This window comes from Musa acuminata, chromosome BXJ1-7 (genome assembly GCF_036884655.1).
Source record: "Musa acuminata AAA Group cultivar baxijiao chromosome BXJ1-7, Cavendish_Baxijiao_AAA, whole genome shotgun sequence".
In the NCBI taxonomy this organism is placed as follows: Eukaryota; Viridiplantae; Streptophyta; class Magnoliopsida; order Zingiberales; family Musaceae; genus Musa; species Musa acuminata.
This window is the reverse complement of record NC_088333.1, coordinates 41,376,664-41,398,196: the sequence shown is the minus strand read 5'-3', so window position 1 is coordinate 41,398,196 and position 21,533 is coordinate 41,376,664. Positions and strand designations below refer to the sequence as shown.

The 21,533-nt window shown below is 38.0% G+C and overlaps 2 protein-coding genes across 5 annotated transcripts; both read right to left on the bottom strand.

The window, feature by feature from the left end:
• Positions 1-5,084: 5,084 nt before the first annotated feature.
• On the bottom strand, positions 5,085-12,207 carry LOC103992696 (uncharacterized). 2 transcript variants are annotated; one of them, XM_009412505.3, is made up of 8 exons: positions 11,818-12,203; positions 10,808-10,926; positions 9,926-10,008; positions 7,914-8,035; positions 7,336-7,500; positions 6,192-6,285; positions 5,528-5,702; positions 5,085-5,324 (listed from the first exon to the last, which is right to left on the bottom strand). In XM_009412505.3, the coding sequence occupies exons 1-8, from the start codon at positions 11,858-11,860 to the stop codon at positions 5,292-5,294; spliced, it is 834 nt and encodes a 277-aa protein (XP_009410780.2). In that variant the 5' UTR covers positions 11,861-12,203; the 3' UTR covers positions 5,085-5,291. The 2 variants fall into 2 exon arrangements, with proteins under 2 accessions (XP_009410780.2, XP_065049336.1); XM_065193264.1 differs by lacking the exon at positions 9,926-10,008 and having other exon boundaries at positions 11,818-12,207.
• A 772-nt stretch (positions 12,208-12,979) lies between these two features.
• LOC135679470 (uncharacterized) lies at positions 12,980-17,940 on the bottom strand. Of its 3 annotated transcripts, none has more exons than XM_065193263.1 (9): positions 17,600-17,940; positions 17,449-17,516; positions 16,938-17,085; positions 16,763-16,843; positions 15,684-15,770; positions 14,923-15,008; positions 14,336-14,456; positions 13,622-13,756; positions 12,980-13,465 (listed from the first exon to the last, which is right to left on the bottom strand). In XM_065193263.1, exons 1-8 carry the CDS (start codon positions 17,852-17,854, stop codon positions 13,664-13,666), a joined length of 939 nt encoding a protein of 312 aa, XP_065049335.1. In that variant the 5' UTR covers positions 17,855-17,940; the 3' UTR covers positions 12,980-13,465; positions 13,622-13,663. The 3 variants fall into 3 exon arrangements, with proteins under 3 accessions (XP_065049335.1, XP_065049334.1, XP_065049333.1); XM_065193262.1 differs by having other exon boundaries at positions 12,980-13,531; positions 17,600-17,939; XM_065193261.1 differs by having other exon boundaries at positions 12,980-13,434; positions 17,600-17,939.
• Positions 17,941-21,533: the final 3,593 nt, after the last annotated feature.

Here is a 21,533-nt window from a genome sequence, read left to right as displayed (position 1 = left end):
TGGAGGAGGGGGTCAGGTTTTTTATCTCTATGCCTCGAGTGGAGGAGGGACTCAACCTCCATGCCTCGAGTGAAGGTTAGGTTTCCCGACCTTCATATCTCGGGTGAAGAAGAGACTCAATCTCCACGTCGTGGGCGAATGAGAAGATCAAGATTTCTCAACCTCAATACTTTGGGTGGAGGAGGGGGTCAAGTTTCCTAACCTTAATGTCTCGGGCAAAGAAAGGACCTAATCTCTATGACTCTAGCAAAGGAGGGGACTTAGATGAAGGAAGGGACTCAACCTCCATGACTTAGGTGAAGGAAGGGATCGAGATTTTCAACCTCCATGCTTCAATAGAGGAGGGGGTCGGGTATTTTAACCTCCATGACTTGGGCAAATGAGGGGATTAGGATTTTTCGAATTTCATGCCTCGTGCAAAAAAGGAGGTTAGGTTTCCCGACCTCCACAACTTAGGTGGAGGGGATCATTATTTCTCGACCTCCATGCCTCAAGAGGAGGAGAGACCTGACCTCCCCCATCTATTTTGGGCTTTCTTTTTATTGTATCTCTCATCGTAATGAATTTATGCTAATATGGGTCAGATTTTTTCGACTTACATACCTCAAGAATATTTTGTCTTATGCCTCATATCATGATGGATTTTTTCTTACATAGGTTATGTTTTCCTGACTTATATGTTTCAAGCACATTTTATCTTATGCCTCTTGTCATGGTGGATTTTCTTTTAAACGGGTTGGGTTTTTCCAACTTACGCACCGCGAGCACATTTTATTTTGTATCTCCCATCGTGATGAGTTTCCTCTTACATGAGTTGGATTTTTTTTTACTCATACACCTTAGGTATATTTTATCTTGTGCCTCCCATCATAGTAGGTTTTCTCTTATATGAGTAGAATTTTCTCAATTTATGTGTCTCTGACATATTTTATTTTATGTTTCTTATCGTGATGGGTTTTCACTTATGTGGGTCAAGTTTTTTTGACTGACATACCTTATGTATATTTTGTTTTGCACCTCTTACTATGACAAATTTCTTCTTATGTAGGTCAGGTTTTTCTGACTCAGGCACCTCGAACATATTTTATCTTATGCCTTTACCCATGGTGAGTTTTCTGTTACATAGGTCTAATTTTTCTAACTCATAAGCCTCGGGCACATTTGTTTTATGCCTCTCACCGTGGTGGGTCTCCTCTTATATGGTCGAGTTTTTTCGACTTTGTATCTTGAGCACTTATGTACTCTTCAAGGTTCCTCTTACATGAGTTATGTTTTTCCAACTTATACGTCTTAAACACATTTTATCTTATGCCTTTTGTCATTGTGGGTTTCCTTTTACACGGGTTAGATTTTTTTACTCACATGCCTCGAACACTTCTACCCTCTATGATGTGGTCTTTGCACATTAATTGCTTTTACGCTTTTTGATGTGGTCTTTACACATTAATTGCTTTTACACTTTTTGAGATGCCCCTTAATCAATTAGTGTCACTTTTATACTTTTTGATATGTCCCTTCATCGATTAGCGCCACCTCAAATTTGATCCAAAAGGACACTTATCTTCAATACGAGAGAAGAGAGATTGGTCCCTTTCCTATAAATCTCTCTTAACCAAGAGGGTGAGGCTCAACCTCTCTCATTTGAGCCTCTACGATCCTCTTTAAGAGCTTCTCTCCTTAGCTCTAGTTCTCCTCTACAAAAGGGAACGATCGTTGGTCCTCTTCCTGATGGTAGGTCAATTCCTTAGCATATCATCTTCTAGGCATCTCGATACTTTAGCATCTTGTTCTTCTGCTCATAGTCATCGGATAGCCAAGGAGGTTAGCGCTTTGTCCTTGGACAACCCAAGGGTGAATGAAATTCTAACTTAACCCTCATGTAGAGAGTTAGTTCTTGTGAACCCGAAAATTCTTCAAGACTTGGAGTCCATGAAAAACATGTATGATAAAGACTCAGTGACAAGCACACAACTCTTGGATCACTTACAGATCAGGTACTCCATTCTAGTCGAGTTTGATCTATAAGTCCCTCAGCCAAATCATCGCCCATATGACCCAATGTTTAGGTTTTTCTACTTATCTTCTAATGCTCTAGAGGCGAGATTTCATTTTTCCCTTCAACCGATAATTGTGCCTTACCTCCAATGGTGGAGGATATCACCCTCATATATGGTTCCCAAATCATGATACTACTTTGTAGTATTCATGAAAGAATGCTGCTACGTTGGTATTACCATGACTTATAAACTATTTGTTACCTGCTTTCAAGTATTTAGCAAAAAGCTGCTACTACCTAGCTATAGAAGAGGGCTTTAGATCCAGTAGTGCTCCTTCTAACAATAAATGTTATAAAGAGTACTATTTCCTCATAGGCATAGGCCAAGATCGGAGATTTAATCTTACCTGGTCCATACATTTAATATATAACACACTTCCTTCTTATTGGACGAGGAAGTGGATCAAGTGCTTCAATTGAGGGACATATTCTCTTCTTCCGAGGTTGTTTGGAAGATGGACGAGGATTAGCTGAACGATGTGGGTCTCAATCCAACTCCTTGAGCTATGCTCTGAACACTTTGTCTTCTCACTTTTTTCTATATTTTAAAAATTAATCTATGTAGACCGATGGTTTTGATTTCCTACATTTATGAACCTTTGAGTTTTGAGAAGAAGAAGGGATGATTCCTCTTTAGGCATGGCAATGGCTGTCTCGACCCCTTCCCCATTCATTTGAGAGTCATCGCTCGAAGCATCGAGCATGATCTCGCTTAGTCATCCTTCTATCATCAATAAGTCAATGAAGAAAAAATTTGTTAAAATGGTATCCCATCCTCAATGGGACGAGGAGCTCGAGGTGGGGTGGATTCCCAAATGAGAACTGAATGAAGTGCCTCTTGCCTCTAAGACCTCGTCATTTTCAAAGGGCCTTCGAAGCTCAAGGCCATCCTTAGAAAGAAGAGGAGAGAGGTAGAGATCAATGCTAGACCTATGCAAGGACAAGTCCCTATTTCCCTTTATAGCATTATAGATAGCTGACTTAACTCGATTCTGGACATGCCACTACAACTAATACAACTAAGATGGGAGAGCCTACAAGAAGGTAGAAGATATGGGGCGAAAGCAGAGCCATAGAGCAATATTACTGAAGGTCCTTATGCTCTAGGATAGTGAAGTAGATTTACCATTCCCCCTTAGAGGTTTTACTTGAAGTGGGCTACCATAATAAAGTATTAGTAAGTTAAGTCATAACTAACCCCTTCAGTACCTCATTGTTTACCTTATTGTCTTTGACTTATAGCATCATCATTACATCACAACCCTACTTGACTATGTATAGAATATTGACACTATCATTCATAAGCAATTACTTGTGAACGATAATCTCCATGAGAAAGTGAAGGGCCAAAGAAGGAGAGGGGCAACTCAGCGCTTGTTTTCAAAATGGAGGTTCGGAGAGTTGAGCTAGCAAGGCAACTAGAGGAGGTCGAGCGATGCCTCATTAACCATACCAAATCATTAACCATAATGAACAATTAAAGTTGTCTGGAACAACAAACAAAGCATGAAGGACGAGCTACTATGACTTACCTAAGAGTTATGTTTTTTGAGGACATATAACTATGAGCTCATTTAGCAAATTATCGTGACCAATAAGTGGGTCATGGGTATGATCGAGCATATTTAGGATCTGAAGGAGGTGTTGGAGTTTCAGCAAAGCAAGATATCACGATATCAAAAGAAAGTGATCGTCGACTACAAAGCCTCCATCAGGTTTAAGAAGGGCAAAAGTTCTTTGTTCGAACGTTCATTGAGATAGTTGATGGACAAATATTCTTACGACATTAGGTCATCCTTTTAGTGTCAAAAATATTATAGAAAAAATTTATTGACATCCTGGTCAGCTTAACGTAATCCAAACTTATATGCATAGGATTGTTTAGGGTGTCTTTGAGGTGAAAATATCATACTCCCGATATGCCACTTACATGAAAACCGAGGTTGAAAGAGGCTTTCCACATAGTTCTTTCAACGACCAAGTTAGTAGCCCGATATAGATGAGTATGGATGTGAGTGATCAAAAAACAATCCTCCTTTATTATGTTGAAGATAAACTTTTATACCTGATTATAAAGGGATAGAATATTTCATAAAATATTGCATATGACAACAACCTCTAACCACCTCCAACAATTACACTGATCTTTTATCCACTTCGAAATGTGAAAATAATTTATAATCATCTATCTTGAACTTTTATGCACGTAAGTAAATATAATCTTTATTTTCTCTTTTTATCCTAAACACTATATGAAAATCATGGACAGATAAATAATGATACTCTCTCTATCAGAGTATGAATTTTAAAAATAAAATACATACCAGCAAGACATCTCAAGATGCGTGATTGTATTGGCTTCAAGTCCAATTTGTGGGCCATCTGATATCGAAATTTGGTTCGAAGGAAATTTTGGAGCGTCCCTGATTCCTGTTGGCGGAGAATAGTAGGGCCGACAGAACTTGGTTGTGTAACGCCCACCTTTGTTCTTGGGAAAAGGGAGATTAATTTGAATCAGGAAATGAAGAAGCTGACATTCGTCCCCCAACTCTCTTCTCGGAGATGATATCTGCAACGTCCATGTCAAAGCTGACGGACGACCCCAGGGATTGGATGTCCAACAGGTAACAACAAAAGTGATGGAGAAGTATTGGGAACTCCAACTAAGCAGAGTCATAACAATTCCTCCATATAAATTTATAATTACATCCTTGATGGAGAGAGAATTCCATCACTCCCGAGTGGACGCAACCGGCAAGGGCACCAAAGCCACATGATAAACTCCGGAAGAAACAGAGATGACAGGCATAGGTACCAGAGGTGGAATCATCTGCAGGGTTGCCATTCTGTCCGAATTCATCATCAACCATCCACCCAATCCAAGAGATAGTTGGATTTTATCTAACAATAGTAGGATAGGACCTTCACATACGATGTCCTCGCATTGAACCAAAAAATAATAATAACTCCAGGGAAAGATGCTACCTGAGTTCCTCCGAGAAAGCAACAAAAAATGTCATCTACCGGATGCAAGAAATAGACTAGGCACTCGTAACATTTATCAATTAGCTGATCCAAGCAAGCTTTCGTACATTTCAACTTCTAAATCACACGCCAAGCCTCTAGTAAAATAGCTTTGAACACCATAATACATGAATCACCAGCAGCAACATGAGAGAACGCCATCTTGCATGGAAATGGTGTTCTCAAATCTCTGCACAAATCCACAACACATCTACAGCTCTCCCGCCACAGCTGCGTCTACAATCTGTAGTCATGTAACTCAAAGTCACAACACATATATGCTTATTATTAAAGTGGCAGCCTTTAAGCATGTCAAAGAATCTAAACATAGAATATCGTATTATTATATTGGTAACAAGGATGACATGATATTATTCTTAAATACTATTATTCTTGGGAAATTCACAATCTGGAAATACTGTATTATCTTTTGCAAGGCCTAAGTACCTGAATGGAAGTTAGGAAGTCTCCTACAGTTTTGGCCAGCTCTTCCTGATGTTCAGTATAGCAATGGTTGGCACCTTCAATAATATGTAGCTTGTGACTGGGTATTAGCTTGGCAATTTCCAGGGCATCTTCTACAGGTATAATTTCATCTGCTGAACCATGAACGGTGAAGACCCTGAAATAAATAATCACGTGATCTCCTAGATCTCCATGAAAATTATATAAGAAAAACAAGCAACCTACATAATGCCTTGTAACAAATCCTATTAAGTTTTCAAGCATACCAAAACTAATTTACTTTATATAATTGGAATCAGTTACCAGGCAATCTATCCAAATAATAAGCTATTTCCTTTGGCTTGTGTGCAAACTACTAAATTTATCAGATAAAATATTGCATTACCACAGGATCTGTATGGTTAGATTATTAAAGCAATCTGCTCACTAAGTCAGGGTTGGGATTTTAATGCATGGTTAGTTTAATAACTTCATATTAACAAACATGAGCAAAATGCCACTATTGGCACACCTGCTGCTCCAACTAATCATCCTCTTTATGTCATAACATCTTAAAAAGCAATAGCACATTTATAAAAACTTTTATAAAGGAATTATCACTTGGCGATATAAGCATAATCAAAGCAGTGCAAAATATAATGGTTACCTGCATCCCTTGTCAATTGAGAGACATGCTGCATGCATATCAATGTTTAGCCTATCCATTAGGCTTTCTTCAGTTACCCGAAATAAAACTTTTCCTGTAATACAGTCAAATCCAAGGCAAGGTTCAGTAAGACACAATATCAATGGTGAACGTGAACTTCCGAATCTTTTTTGTAAAACTAAAAAAACAAATCAGAATAAACAAAACAACAGGCAAAGGAACAAGATTAAAAAAACTGGACAGTAAGGAAAGAGCATAAATTTATATGATACAGAAAACACATCATGCCAAATAGGCCAAAGTAACTTCAAATATCAACACAGGATTTTCCTTATTTCAAGATCTGTGTAACTTTCCTCACTACAAGGTTCTATTCTCTTCCATGGTTCCTACTACACACTTATTCAGTACACCAACCCCAAGTGATAAACTTGCTGACCTGTCAACCTCTTGTCAAAGTCCATTTAAAAGCTAGGCAAGATGGATGTGCACTGTTTGAAGAAAAATTTGCCTCTATTTCTTTTTTGCTTTTATCAAACATGTATTAAACAAGAAGCATATGGAACATGTAAATAAATTGCCTAATACAGAAAATAAATATAACTAGTGAAGCTGAATATGGAGAAATCTAGTGGATGCATTTAGTCAGGAAGGGACAATTCTAGCTTAAATATATAGTTCTAATAATCCTAACAACAATGCCACAATTTCACAAAGAAAGTTTCATTTGAAAAAAATAAAGATATTGCATGTTTCTTTTGGCAGATGACTTTTACTTTTTTAATTATAGTTAGCATTACTTTCTTCTTAACTTACACCTAAAGAACAATCACAATTTGTCACCCTGAATTGGTCTAACTTCCACATGCTTCAACATAGATTCCATCTTTTTCGCTTTCTGCCAAATTTTCATTATTCCTTAATATATATACTGCCTCTTCTCAAAAATCTTAATGTACAGGAGATGTTCCTCTGTTCGAATGGCTGGAACAAACAAAAGAATAAAAGAACATATAAGATACAGAATATGTTCTGTATCTTATAAATGACATTCACTGGAACATACGGCTATTGACAGAATAAACATTTTCTGTTGAAGGTAGTAACCCAACTAAAAGCTGCATTACTTATTGTAGCCTTGTACCTGTTTTGTCCACCACATCAATGAAACCATCTTTCTTGATTCTCTGGATAAAGTCTTTTCCTAAGAATCTTTCAATGCCTCTATCTAAGGCAAAGCGACCAGAAAGATTAACAACCGTATGCACATCACGGTACCTAGAGGCATATAAGAGCACATCATCTCCCCCTGTAAGAACCATTTCTAGTAAGAAACAAACAACATAAGAAATAACAGGTTTGTTTTATGTGAAAATATGATTGAAGCATCAGAACTTTTTCTTCATGGATAAATGATTATACATAATTTTTTGTTGCATATAATGTAAAATTTTATTGGATTAGCAATAGAGTACAAAAGTATCTCTTACATATTAGCAATTGAAAATATTGTATAGTACATTTATACATCAAAATATAGAGATAAAAGAACTAGTGTATAATGTGAGTGCACTTCACCTTATTTAATAGAACTAATGAACAAGTCAGCTTGCCATGATATTATATGAAAGCATAACACTTATTAGAACATAACCACCAACATGAGTATAAAAATTGAGAACATAATAAGCTTAAAGACCAACAGGAGAAACCGACATCTACCTTTACTATGTCCAACAATAGCACTTATTTCATACTTTTGCTCAGAGAAATACAAGACAACAGCATGTAAATCTTCAGCCTCTTTCCAGTAGTCGCCAAACTGGAAGACACCCTCGCTTTCGCTGGAAATGGAATTCTCATCAGTTTGTTAATAAATGAATAAAAAATTGGCTGCATATATTATTACTGATTTTGTTATCAACATCTAAATGCAGAAGAAATTGAGAAAAAGTCATATAGTCGCCTATAAGTATGATATAATGTCCATCAGAAATAAATTTTCATGAAACCTTATGGACCTATGGCCCATTTGGTTGGCCTATAAGTATCAAAAAATTAATGTGAGACGTTCTAGAATAATGAAAGGAATAATTTATGATGTTTATGTTTCAGATGTTGTTGCAAAAAATAGAGAAAAAGTCAAAAATAAAACATAGATTGTTTCTTCTTAGCATAACAACTAGCAATATGTATTATTTGAGAGTTTGAAAGAAATGGTTATCCAGATTGTTAAGCTTTCTTGGTCAGATAATCTACTCCTAGTATGTGCATCAAGAAGTAATAGTGTTTGAGAAGATATTATGAAATTACTGGCAATCCAGGTGCTAATCCTCAAAGAAATGGGATCCTAAGGTACGTGTATCACAATTCTCAGCCGGCCAGCCTGATCAATTTGTTTTTTGTTCTGGGTATACTTAAGTTTTACAATGTTGCTTTCTGGTTATCAAGTAGAGGAAATCTGCACCCTAAAGTGACCAGTACTTGCACATCAGAAATATTGTTAATTAGGAAAAATCATGGCTATTTTGTAAGGAAACATAGCAATGTTAATGTACCATCCTTCATTAAATGTTCCACTTGGAATTCATGCCCACTAATTTAAATAGTTGTCTTTCAAGTAACAAGCTATGCTACAGGAAATTACAGTTTACATTTCAATTCTTATCTAGCAGAAATGCCAGAAAATTGAGCCTCTTCTTCAGACTAATTTCTTCACCAATCGTTATACCAGAAATATTAGTTCAAAATATGTAAGAATTTAATATAGATTTGATAACGGCACAGTAAGTGACATTTAAAAATGAGTTCTACCTAATAGCAAATGAGCCTAGCATCACTGAACAAAACATAAAACATTAGTAGTTTAGGTGTTCAAGTTTGTCCTAATTTTAAATTGCAGTCATAGTAGCCCCGCATTGACAGAAACATCATGCACTGGCACTTCCTTTTAGTAGATGACACCATAATACATCAGAAGATTACAATAGTATTTGCAACTCCGCAGGTATTCATTTTAGAACCATATAATGTCGACTTCATGTTAGAGGTTCAAGTATTTTTTGGTTTTTAGAAAAGCAACGCATATAAGCTAATTCAGATAAAAAATAATTCAATATTTTGTGAAAAATAAAAAAGAAGTCCAAGAAAATATAAAATTTTAGTTAAACAAGACTTATGTGAAGTCCACTTCTGAACAAACAAATGGTGGTTTATTTTTTGTTTTACTAAAAGAAGTAGAAAATATGATATTTCTACATTGATGGTGGCCAAAATCTTATGGTTCAGAAGATATTACTGGAATTGTTATATCACATAAGTAAATGGCATATAGTTGCAAAAGATTTAATGCTGTTCAATATGTACAAGGTGCTACGATTTCTGCAATGCAGTACAGTTACCATGTGTATCTGCTAATTTCTTCAAACAAATCAAATATACACACTAGTTAAATATTTTAAAGATTAACAAGATATCAACACTGGTTGCATTCATTCTAATTGTCCCTGTTAAAATTAATCGCTTGGGTCAATACCTAGAACATGCTATTGAAATATATTAACCTTTATATGCTCATCTGTGATTTCCTTGCTTGGATAAGAACAGTTGCATTTGTACAATATAAGGATTATTAGTATTAAGCAACTTATATAAGATGACTACATTACAAGAGCCTACGAATAATCAATAGATCCCCAAATAGCAGTTTTATGGAGTTCTCATTAAGATCATACCCATTTCCAGAAAAATCGAAGCGAAACACTCCGAGACCTTTACTTGTTAATGCAGCAGTAAGGTTAAGTATAATTTCATCATCCTGAAAATGGCACTTGAATTATCAGCTAGCCGGGCATGCCACCAGAACAAAACTCTCAAAAACCTTGTATAATTTATACTGGACGGAAATATGAAAAATTTTGCATGATTAGCTCCACTTTGTTATATTCACTAGTTTACATAACTGAAAAAGTTCAAAAATATCAGAAATTTACCATGTTTCTTCATCACAAAACTGGAACGCAATAAACCAACTGATATATAAGGACAAAGAAATCTTAATGATCAATCCAAGCTTTATTCACACTAGGTCAAACTGCTGCAGACCATTAAAGGAGGTATTTAATTTCTCATAAGAAACCTTCTCAGCATAGCATATGTTTATTCCAATATCTTAGCATATACAAAAATGCAAGACATAACAGTGACAACTCTAAACGAAAACAAACTTTGCTTGAGATCATCACTACAGACACCTTTAAACTGTTTAGAGTTACTATGATCAGATAAATTCTACTGCATTACACGGATGTAATTGTGTCAGTAGCTATCAACTTTGTTTAGAATCATCACCACAAACATTAAGTAGCACTAAACCGATGTAAGTTTGTTGGTATATGCCAACACAGACAAACATAATTATTTCCAAAGTCTCTTGATATTTTGAAACAGATAACCATGCTTTAATGATTCACGAATAAAATGGAGGATGCAAGTCAACACTAAAATTCTAATGAACTCTATGTTACTTGGTGGAAGTAATTACATAAATTTATAGTTTAAGGTAAGAATAACTGAATTCAAACATAACATCTCATGTAGAATCCACAGCAGCCCACCTTCGAAGATCTAAAACCATGGCACAAGATAACAAGCTTCTTTGATCCAGTATCATGTAGCAACCCGACAAGCTTCTCTCCACAACTATTAGTAATAATAACTCTTCGTTGAGATGCAACTGTAACAAAAAAAAAAAGTGTGACTTAACAAAAATGAACTGACCAGGTAGAGTCAACAATTTTTTGTCAATCATGGCTGAAGTGTTAACCTGTAATAAACAAAAACTATGGTACCATCTTTTGTCCCTACAAATATCAAAAAACAGCATTTGACAAGAAAAAAAACATGAAGCTCCTAAATTATCACATACAACAGTAAGATCAATCAGAAAGAATATGACAAAGCTGCTAATCTGCAGAGAAATTATTGTATTTTTTAGCAATAACTCCTTACCAAAACTAATATCAAAACAAACGAAGTATTCAATTTGCTCAGACCAACTAATATGCTAGAGAAAACTTAAAAAAAAAAAAAAGATCTAACATGATAATGAGGGTGGGAAGAGGTGGTCGCCCACTTTATTGTTGGCAGTCATACCCACAATTAATTTGATGTTGTAACACACGTTAACACAATGACAAAGGTTAAGCTTTTTTCTAGGATCGAATTAAAGTTTTGGCGTTTATAGGATGCTTGATTCTCAAAGATGGAAGAGGGGGACCAACTTATAGGAAGTATTCGCATTAAATACCCTGAGAAGATGATAGCAAAATAAAGCGAGTGCCTTTCTTATATACTAATTGACTTGATCTCCAACTAACCACTTGGGAAGTGAAATTCCACCGATTTCATTGATCGCCAGTTCCTCCCCCACTAGCCGAAATCTAGGATGATATCACATCTAGAATATAAGTACACCATTGTCGCCGTCAAATTGGGTGCGCCAGGGAGGGGCGTGAGTGAAGAGACACATCAAAGAGAAGCCCGTTCGCTTCTTCGGAAACCGACTTTTGTTATCAACGGCTCTATAAATTTCGTCTGAAAGAATCAAGTTTATACTAATACTTACGGGAAGCATCTAGGGCATCCTCCGACGGGATCGGTTGCGCCATCGTTAAGTCGAGCGATCTCCCAGTCTCGATGAAGGCACCGTGAAGATTCGGGTCTTGAACAAATCGCCTGCCTCCGGTTCTCCTCTGCCGATCGAGAGAGGCGGGTGGCAGAAACCTATCCTGCACGCTCAAAATATCTTCGTGATTGGACGAGTGGCTGCAGCATCCAGCCCGGCGCACGTGCTTGGTTTTAAGTGTCGCTGTGCCGTGGTGAGTTTTTTATAATCGGGGCGACAGGACGAGGGCTGGCGGTTGATCTTCTTGCTCCGCAGCCGGACGAGAACTCGGGGTTTTGGGGCATCACCGGTGGCTATGGCGTCCCACTTGGTTTCATGCTCCATCTGCTTTACGACCAGACATGGACCGGAAGCAGACCTGTTAGACTAATAAATAGGGGCATATAAATGCAGTACATAATAGACTCGATTCATTTCGGAAGATCTCGACTCTAACTAAAGATTTCCTTTGTGATTCGTCGTATATAATCCTTATAGTTAATTATGATTAAATTTTGATTTTTATACGTCATTAATTTTTTCGATAGAAAAAACTGCATGTATAAAAAAAATACATGAATGAGAAGGATAAAATTATATATTTTTATTAAATATATATTTTTTAAAATATCGTTCTTTTTCCTTCCTCTTCTCATAAGCAACATGCGCTCTCGTCACCTCTCCAGCACCATTCATCATTGTCGCATCGGAATTGCGACACATAATGTAGGAACAACAATGATCAAACAAGTTCAATACAATGACTATGAACGATGCAAGAGAGGTGACGATCAAGCAAAATAGGAACGATAGTAGTCTAGAGTATAAGTCAGGCAACTACAATTGAGAGCACAACTCGAGTGTGGAAAAAAAGGTAGAGAAAGAATAATATTTTTAAAAATATATATTTAATAATTAAAAAATAAATTTATATTTTTATCTTCTTCATTCACGTACCTTTTACACACGTGCCTTTTTTCATCAAAAAAAATTAACGATATAAAAAGAATTAAAATTAAATATTTTATATTTATAAATGTAAAAACCTCAATATTACTTTTTAAAGTATAAGGATCGAAATACTAATCATAATTAACTATAAGAGTTTATTTATAATTATCCCTTGAACAACAGAAAAGCCCACCACATATTTATTACTTGAGTTCCCATTTCACAACCCACGCCAGTCACAATACAGGAATGGCTTGGCTGAAAGAAAACGGTAATATATTCTATCTAGAAGCCTTATGGTGAATGAAACATATACAATTTATATCGTAACAACAGCGATGCAAGTCTACAATGGAACACTGCATTCTGTGAACGGCCGGACCAAACTTTGAACATTTTGCATATAATTTGTTCTTGCTATCAAAGTACTCTGCCATTCACTCGGTCCAGGACAGCTTCTTTGGCAAACACCTACTTGAAAATGATCTCTGTAAGACTACAAAGGCAATTGATGTGGAGATGGAGACGAAAGCACAGATCCTACGGCTTTATTAGGTCATGCTGGACGTTCATTTGGGCCTAAATCTGAAGGTGCTGATCATTCTTCTACTGCTACAACGTTGCTGCCTGAATCACGCATGAGAAGCAATTCAAGCACCTTGACACCAGACAAAGGTGGAATATACAGATAGGTGATAAGAAGCCAAATGATATGATACGATTGCTGCACACTCATATATAATCGATCCATCATTATTAAAAGTCAAAATTCAAACATCGGAAAGTGGCATAAAGGAAAGATTAGTAACTTCACCTTTAGTGACTTTCTTTCTTTCTGAGATTTAAGAACACCTTCTCAAAGCAGAGGTGGTTGGTCAGCCGTCTGCTTTCTGGAGTATACAACATACATCGGGTCAGAACGCCCAGGGTTGGGAGATATGTCCACAGCCTGAAAGATTGACAACACATCATGTTGCATGTAAAACCTCTAAATAACTAGAAGATAGGGTTATCAACCTATCACGGTGGACTAACTGCCATAGCCATGAACGAGCACTTACATAAGTATTACTGAGCTATTTCGACCGTCCCAATAGTTGTTTTATTTTCACTGTCGGTACTCAGCATATTCAACATAAAAGAGGCTTCACTCATTTATTATTGACTTCACAGTCATGACTACAAAAATGCACTTTAAACTCCAAACCTTTTTGCATATCAAAAATCCATCAATCCTAATTGCTTCTCAAGTAAGTAAGGTTCAGCCACTCTGTATTCAGCTCGACATTGGTCACTAAGAAAATCCTATGGAAAATCATAAATAAACTGCAGACATTTATCAAAAAGCACCAATTATTCAAAAGCATATAAGACCATCTTATATGATCTAATCCCTACTTGACAACTAAGAAGAAAAAAAATTGCTAACAAACACAATTTAGGACAAACAAGGTAACAGACAGGAATATCATTTGAGAATATATTAGGAGAAAAAAGATAATTCATGATATAAGGCAATATGACATACGACGGGTGGTTCAAAACCTCCAGCATAATGAAAATAGGCCCCTACAATCCAGGCATGATCAGCATCACCAGTTGATGTCCAAATAGAGATGGCTTTTGTCCAAAAGCATCGATTTGAAAAACTGCAGATCAACATACAGAAAGTCAGCTACAGTAATCTATAAAAATTGACAGACACAAGAATCAGCAAAAAAAAAAAAAGGGCCAGACATGCAACTATAATAAATTAGATCAAAATACACACAGTGAACTATGATGTGTTTTCCATTTTTCTTTTTTCTTTTCTTTCCCTCTGATTTTTATATTTTTGACATGCCTTTAATATAAACCATAAAAAGAATATTCAGAAACTGTCAAAGATATCAAAATAATTGGAACTTCCCATTTGGGCCTTTGGCCAAAACTGAAACTAAAGTGAAATTTCAATATTTCCTTTGAACGAATTTAAAATAGAAGGTGTGGAGTGTTACCAACTTGATCTAAGAAGAACTAAAAATGAGCAGCAAAACAAAATTGCGCTCTTCCATGTTTTCCTCTTTTCCATTAGTGGTCAAGTAAAAAATAATGAGTTGCTAGATAGCATATCACCTCATTATAGCCAAACCTCCTGGTTTGAGTATCCGCTGCATCTCTTTGAAAACATCAATCGGCTTGGTCAAGTAATCAACACTAACCTACAAAGTACAGGAAGATAGTTTCCAATATGTTAAGTTAGAACTTGTAAGCCAGCATAAGCTTTGCTATTACATAAGTAACAAAAAAATTTTAAAAAGTGCATCTGATTGACCCCTTATTAATGTGAAAGCACTTGAAAAATAAGTTGGTAGACTAGTGACAATGTTGCATACAAAAAGACCAAAGAGCTGCTCAAGTTTTTTTTCCAAAATATCTAAGCAAGGTACACCTTGTTAAAGTTTAATAATTTGTCAATGGAAATTAACATATAAACATATTGGTTCTAATTTAAAAAAAAGCACCAATTGAGGTCATAGTTATTCAAACTAACCATATAATAATAGATCCACAAGTTTCTGAAGAGACATCTCATTTGACCAAAAGTTAGGTCTTAATGATTATTTTAACATAGAATAATCAAATAAATGATTTAAGTTACCATTTCATGAAAAAGACAGATGATAAAGAGACAAAGTTTCAAAGGTAGATGACTACATGTCTAATTATGGATTCCAAACGCAGCTTAAAGTTCATGGCATCCTATCATGACTCCAAATAAAATTATTCTTCACAAGTACAACTAGAATATATAATATGAAGACAGGAGATAGAAAATCACTGGAAAAAACTAATTAATCTAATAACTCTAATATTTCACGAGACTGATCACGTACCACATTGGTTATAACATCAACAGTGTTATCCTCGAACTGAAGCTTAGGGTTAACATTCAGATCTTGCACAATATATTCTGTCAAAACCTGTAAATGTATGAACTTCTTTTAAAATGTAGAAAAAAAGTTTTTATCCAGAAACATAAAAACTCAATAGATCATCGAAACCAACTGTGAAAGCATAATATTGTTGCCTTGCATGAAGTGACAGCAAACGCATAACAACTTCCAACTTGTAAGTTCACATGTAATTGAATTATGCAAATTTACAGATAAAAGTAACAACAACACCCAAAAGCAACTAAAAATGAAAAATGAAACAGGAAAACCACTCTTAGCTTTACCTAGCCAAGAAATTGATTGCGTGTAACATACTATTCACTTTATATGTTGGAACAACAGTCAGAACAACAGTCTTTCCATCCAATAAAACCATAATTATAATTCTTCATTCAGACTCCATGTCTGTCAGGTACTAAAGCCTTCCATCTCTTCCACAACTCTGTCACAAACCATCTATGTTGTTTAACTTCAACCAAACTCCAGCATGCGGAACTCTTCCTGTGCTAATTACCATCAACTCTACAACTCCCTTCTGTTATAAAATATAAACTTCTAGACGCTCAAAACTGATTAATCTTCCCATCTCTCTCTACTTCCTATCCAACATTCTCGTGTTGTTCTATGTAGGTAGTATTTTGGGCAAACCTAACAAAAGTTTATCCAGCTGTATATCATCCATCTTCACCAAAAATATTAGGCAAATCATTTAAAGGTCAAAGCATAAAATTAAAAAATGAGTAAAGATAAAAGAATAATGGCAAACATAAATTATGTTATATCAAAGAGGAGTAATCCTTAATGAGCTAGTTTGGGGTATATGCTACTAACAAAGAGTCCTACTTTCCACTCAAATTGCTTTGAGAAGATGTTGGATCTCAAGGTGTTGGCATGATTCATTTTGAAATAATAGGGGCAGATACAATCTCAAATTTAATGTATTCTAAAATGGGTCATCTCAGTGGTCAAAAAAGTTATATTTGGTCATCTAAAATTGCCAAATTATCAACAAAACATACCGGATTTCGCTTGAGCTCTTCCTCATTCATGCCCATTCCCACAATTCTGTCCTGCCTGTAGCCAGCTGGATAATGGCTAACCTATATCCAGGAGAAAAGAAAAAAAAAGATTATGGTGAAAAACAGAGGAAAAAATATGAAAGAGGCCGAACAAAGCAGGCCAAGATTTACTTACCCAACTGCTACATAAATCTACTAGACAAACACCTGATGAATTACTTGGAGGAAATACTTCCGAATAGTACTTGGTAAGAGCACGAATTGCGGGGTCATCAATGTGTGTAACAAAACGAGGCTCTGAGTAGAAAAGAGAATCCGGTGATCTGTCAAGCGTGTCAGTCATAGTCAATTAAACCTGGACAGCATTACTATCAAAGCTAACAATCAGGCATCTAATATTCTTGAAAGCATGAATTTAAGACACCACATATTTATGTATTTAAGGACTACAGATCGAAAAAGATTTCCACTATGGAGGATAAAAATGAAAAAAATAAATAAATAAAGAATAATCATAAAGAGAGCCTCTTGCCAAAGAGTTGATAGAAAATGGAAAAAAAGGTCGAGCCTTTTCTGATCGCTGAATACCAACTCTATGACATCGAAATAGCTGTGTTTCAAAAGGCTCAAGCAAGAAGAATGCTGCATCATCAAAGTAAAGAAAACAATAAGCTAAGGGTGCGTACTCATCAAAGCGGTTGAAATCCTCGTCCTTGAAAGGAAACGTCTCCGGCCACACTACATTTTTCAGAATCTACACCAATCAGCAACGGACGGGTGCAGTTCCATCAGAATAGTCCCGAAACAAGGTTAGAGGAAAGAAACAGTGAAGAAGACCTGTTCGACGGAAGAAACGCCTCGCTGGGGTCGAGCCGAGGCCACAAAGGAGCGGCCACCGCTGCCGGAGGCCATGTGGGCGACCTGGTCGAGGAAGGAGGCGCCGATGCCGAGAAAGAGGCGGCGAGGCGCCCGTCGGAGACCCTGACTACCGTCTAATGTAGGGCGAGCGGCGGCGGCGGCGGGATGACGGAGGGAAAGCCTTCGAGGGCGTGTCCTAAGGAGAAGCGAGGCCGGAGGAGAAGCGGAAGCCATGGAGAAGGCGGCCACCGGAACGCGTGCGGTAGGGAGGACGCGATCATCTTTTGGAGGCGCGGGATTGCAGTTGCTGTGGTTGGAGACTGCGAAGGCCCGCGTGGCGGTCCGGGCGTCACAAAAACGAAATCGAGACCGTCATCCTTTGGGCTTGTTGAACTCCACTGGGCCTGTGCCGCGCAAAGTGGAACTGATGGACATGGCCACGTGCATAGTTGGGCTGTGAGTCGTAAAAGGCCACGTGCACAGGCTCTCGATGCTGCATGGTGGACAGTTTTGCATTGATGCTACGTTCGGCATGGCTCCGCAAAGGCCTATAATTCGAATAGAAACATAAGAATATTGTGGTGCGTTAGATTACCAGGATTGCGCTCACTCAATATAGACAGATAGCACATATCTGATTCTTCGAACATTTCCAGAAGACTTGCTCGCTTATCCATCTTGTTTGGACTCGAGACGAGAGGGTACGGTAAAACTCACGAGACTACAAAGAGAACCCGTTTGCCTTATTTTGGCCTTATCCTATCTAGAGCTTCGTTAATGGTAACTGATGTACATGTCTACGCCATTCATCCGGAACGAGGAGCTAGGGAAATCGTCATACTTTAATGCATGCGTGTGAGCCTTCCCTCAACCGTGATCGAGGATATTAGTGGGTGGAAGGCGAAAAATGGACCTTGTTGGCCTTTTTCGGGGTCGAGATAAGCAGGAGTTGATAGAGATTATTTTCTTGTCGGTGGCTACAAAAGGGTTGGTAAGAGTTGCTCATCCCTTTGCTTAGGTGGCAAAGTGAGTTAGCAACACCATCATTTCCTTATCATTCGACCCCCCCAAGAAGTGTGCTTCAGGGCTTTGGTAGGATTTCGAGACACGTCATTTGGTTACATGGTTCTACTTTGTTAAGACATGTTGAGTTATAGGCGTTGCCCCATAGTGGCCTTGTGCTTCTTATAATGGTTCTTCCCAAGCATTTGTATTGGGTTTATCCATCGTAGTGGTTTTTGTCACTGACCATCATAGCACGTGTAGGGTCCCAACGTGGTGAGCTTTGTTACATACGTTGTGGTAGGTTTTGTCTCAACTTTTGTAGTTGGAGTATAAATCTGTTGTTGGGGCTTCCATCGTGAGAGGTCTTATTTTGATCACCATAGTGGGAGTATGGGTCCACCGTGATGGGTTTTGTTTCAACTATCATAGTAAGATCAGGGGTCCGTCATGGTGGAATTTCTTTAATAAGTTCCTTTGCTTTTTTTCTTCATTTTCTTGTGGTCTTCCCAAGGGTCACTTCTTACTTCACCAATCTCGTCTCGGGTTGAAAACTTCATCGTCATATGATACATTAATATCATCGTCTTTAATTGATTGAGGGTAGATCGACTGAGGATAATATTATAAGCTAAAGAGATGTTGATCGTCATAAACTTGGTCGGTAAAGTCTTAGAGTGGGGTTCCTCACCAAAGGTGACATATAGGGTTACCCTTCTACGAGAAGAGATAAGGTCCCCCATGAACCCAATCAATGATGATGCCATTGGGGAGAGGTCACTCATTATCAATCCAAGATTTTCGAAGGCATCGAGATATAGCATGTCGACAGATATACCCATGTCGATCATGACCCGTTTTACCTAGGTGTTAGCTATTTGGATCAAGATGACCAAGGCATTATCATGGGTAGGGTTGAGGTGTTCAACTTCTCCTTCTTTGAAGATGATATGTGGCCCTTCCTCGACCTCGAGCGTTTTTTAATAGAAGCTCGAAGGTAGGCCTTGTGCCCCGAGGAGATATTTTCCCTCGAGGCAAGCCCACAAAAAATAACATTAACCTGTTTTTCCATTACCTTGGGGGTGAGGTGAGAGTTCTTGGTGCTTGTGGAGATACCTTTCGAGGTGGCCTTTCCATATGAGCTCTTCAATTTGAAACTTCAGATCGTGACACTCCTCTATGTCATTACCATAGTCCTGATAGAAGCAACGATACTTTGATTTGTCCCTATGATATGATCCATGGGGACTCTCATAGGCATTGGCTCCTTCATGAGGCCTTTCTCCCTTATGTGGAGAAAGATCTCGGTTCTCATCATGTGTGGGAGGGCTGGTTTAGCCCTTAGTTATGGTGCCTCAGGTTAGGGATGTCCCCCTCGGGATGATCCAGAGTTGGTCCTTGAGATGATTCTTGGTGTTGTCTCTTGTAGGGCTCCTTTTACCATCCTGAGATCATGGCCTCAATGGCTATATACTGGTTGGCTCTTTGGAACATTTCGGGTACGATTATAGAGGATATTTTACCAATGACTAAAAGAAATGGGTGGGCCTGAAGCCTATTATAAAAACCTAGGTTACCAACGAGAGGTGGGCATTTAGGAACCCTCTGAACTCACTAGCGAATCGGGTGATGAAGCAGGAGAGGGGCTCATTTTTTCTGTCTCAACTTGAGAAACATGGCTTTAGATGGCTTCAAACGCACACTAGTAAGGAAATGAAGCTCAAACTCTTTCGCAAGCTAGGGGAAGGATGAGATGGAGAGGGGTCTCAAGCGGTTATACCACTCTCGAGTTGACCCCCTTAGGGTCATTGGAAATTGCCAATATATTATGGTGTTCGATATGTCAAATAATAACATATGAGCCCTGAAGGCCATAGTGTGTTCCATTGGGTCGGAGCTACTATCGAAGGCTTCTAATACCAAAAGGTAGAAGTTGGGCGATAGGGGCTCCTCTTGGATGCTTTGAACAAACGAGGAGGTGCTCGAGGTTCCAGGCTCACCTTTCGAGCATAGGAATTCTCATTGTATATCATCCATGTGCTGGTTCATGGCCAGGAGTTGTGCTTTGAGTGAATCCTTCGTCAAGTCAACAGATTGCATCTCCGACTCAAGCATGATTGCTCCGTGGCACAACGAGGTGCTTAACTCCAATATCAGGGACATAGTGCTTCGAGAGCCGCCATAGTTTGTCAAGAGCATTCCTGGTGCATTGGAAAGGAGCTTGCTAAGGATGCTCCTAAAGGTTAGGGGGCGAGTGAGGGTTAGATTGCTAATCGTAGTGCTGGAGCCACCTATTATACAACTAGGGCAAGAGAGGGGCAATTGCTTGCATCATGTCGATGAGTTTCTATACTTGGTGGGTGAAGCTTAGGAAAGTATCAAATGGGATGAGTAGATACCCCTCAGTTGACCATAGAGAAAAAAGACCTGGATTGTTAAATAGATGCTAGTAACATCTCAAGGTTTATGTAAAGGTGGAGGCATATATTTGTTGGAAGGAGGGCTGATGCCCTCTTTGTCCAAAATGAGTCGGGTGCCAAAGATGATACTTTCTCACTAGAGTACTCATTGAGAGGAATCATGGATAGATGTTGTTGTGATATCCAGGCTCCCTTTCGAGCATCAAAATATTATTACTTTAGTGTCATTGACTAAGGAGTCAAAATGGTTTAGTTTGAACTTGAAGGCATAAATCCATTATAAAGGTCCACGTGAGCCTCAAGGGCATGACCTAAGTGGAAAGCAGAAGCGATAGGTAGGTCTTCGAGGTGCTATTAGTCTATTGAAGAGGATTCGGTGTCCAGAGGCATGCCTTGTCCTTGCCAAAGAGTGCTCTACGTCCTCGGCGTTGGAGGGATATCCCGAGGACGACGACGAGGTCGAGGTACTACACAAAAACACGCTTCTCTCG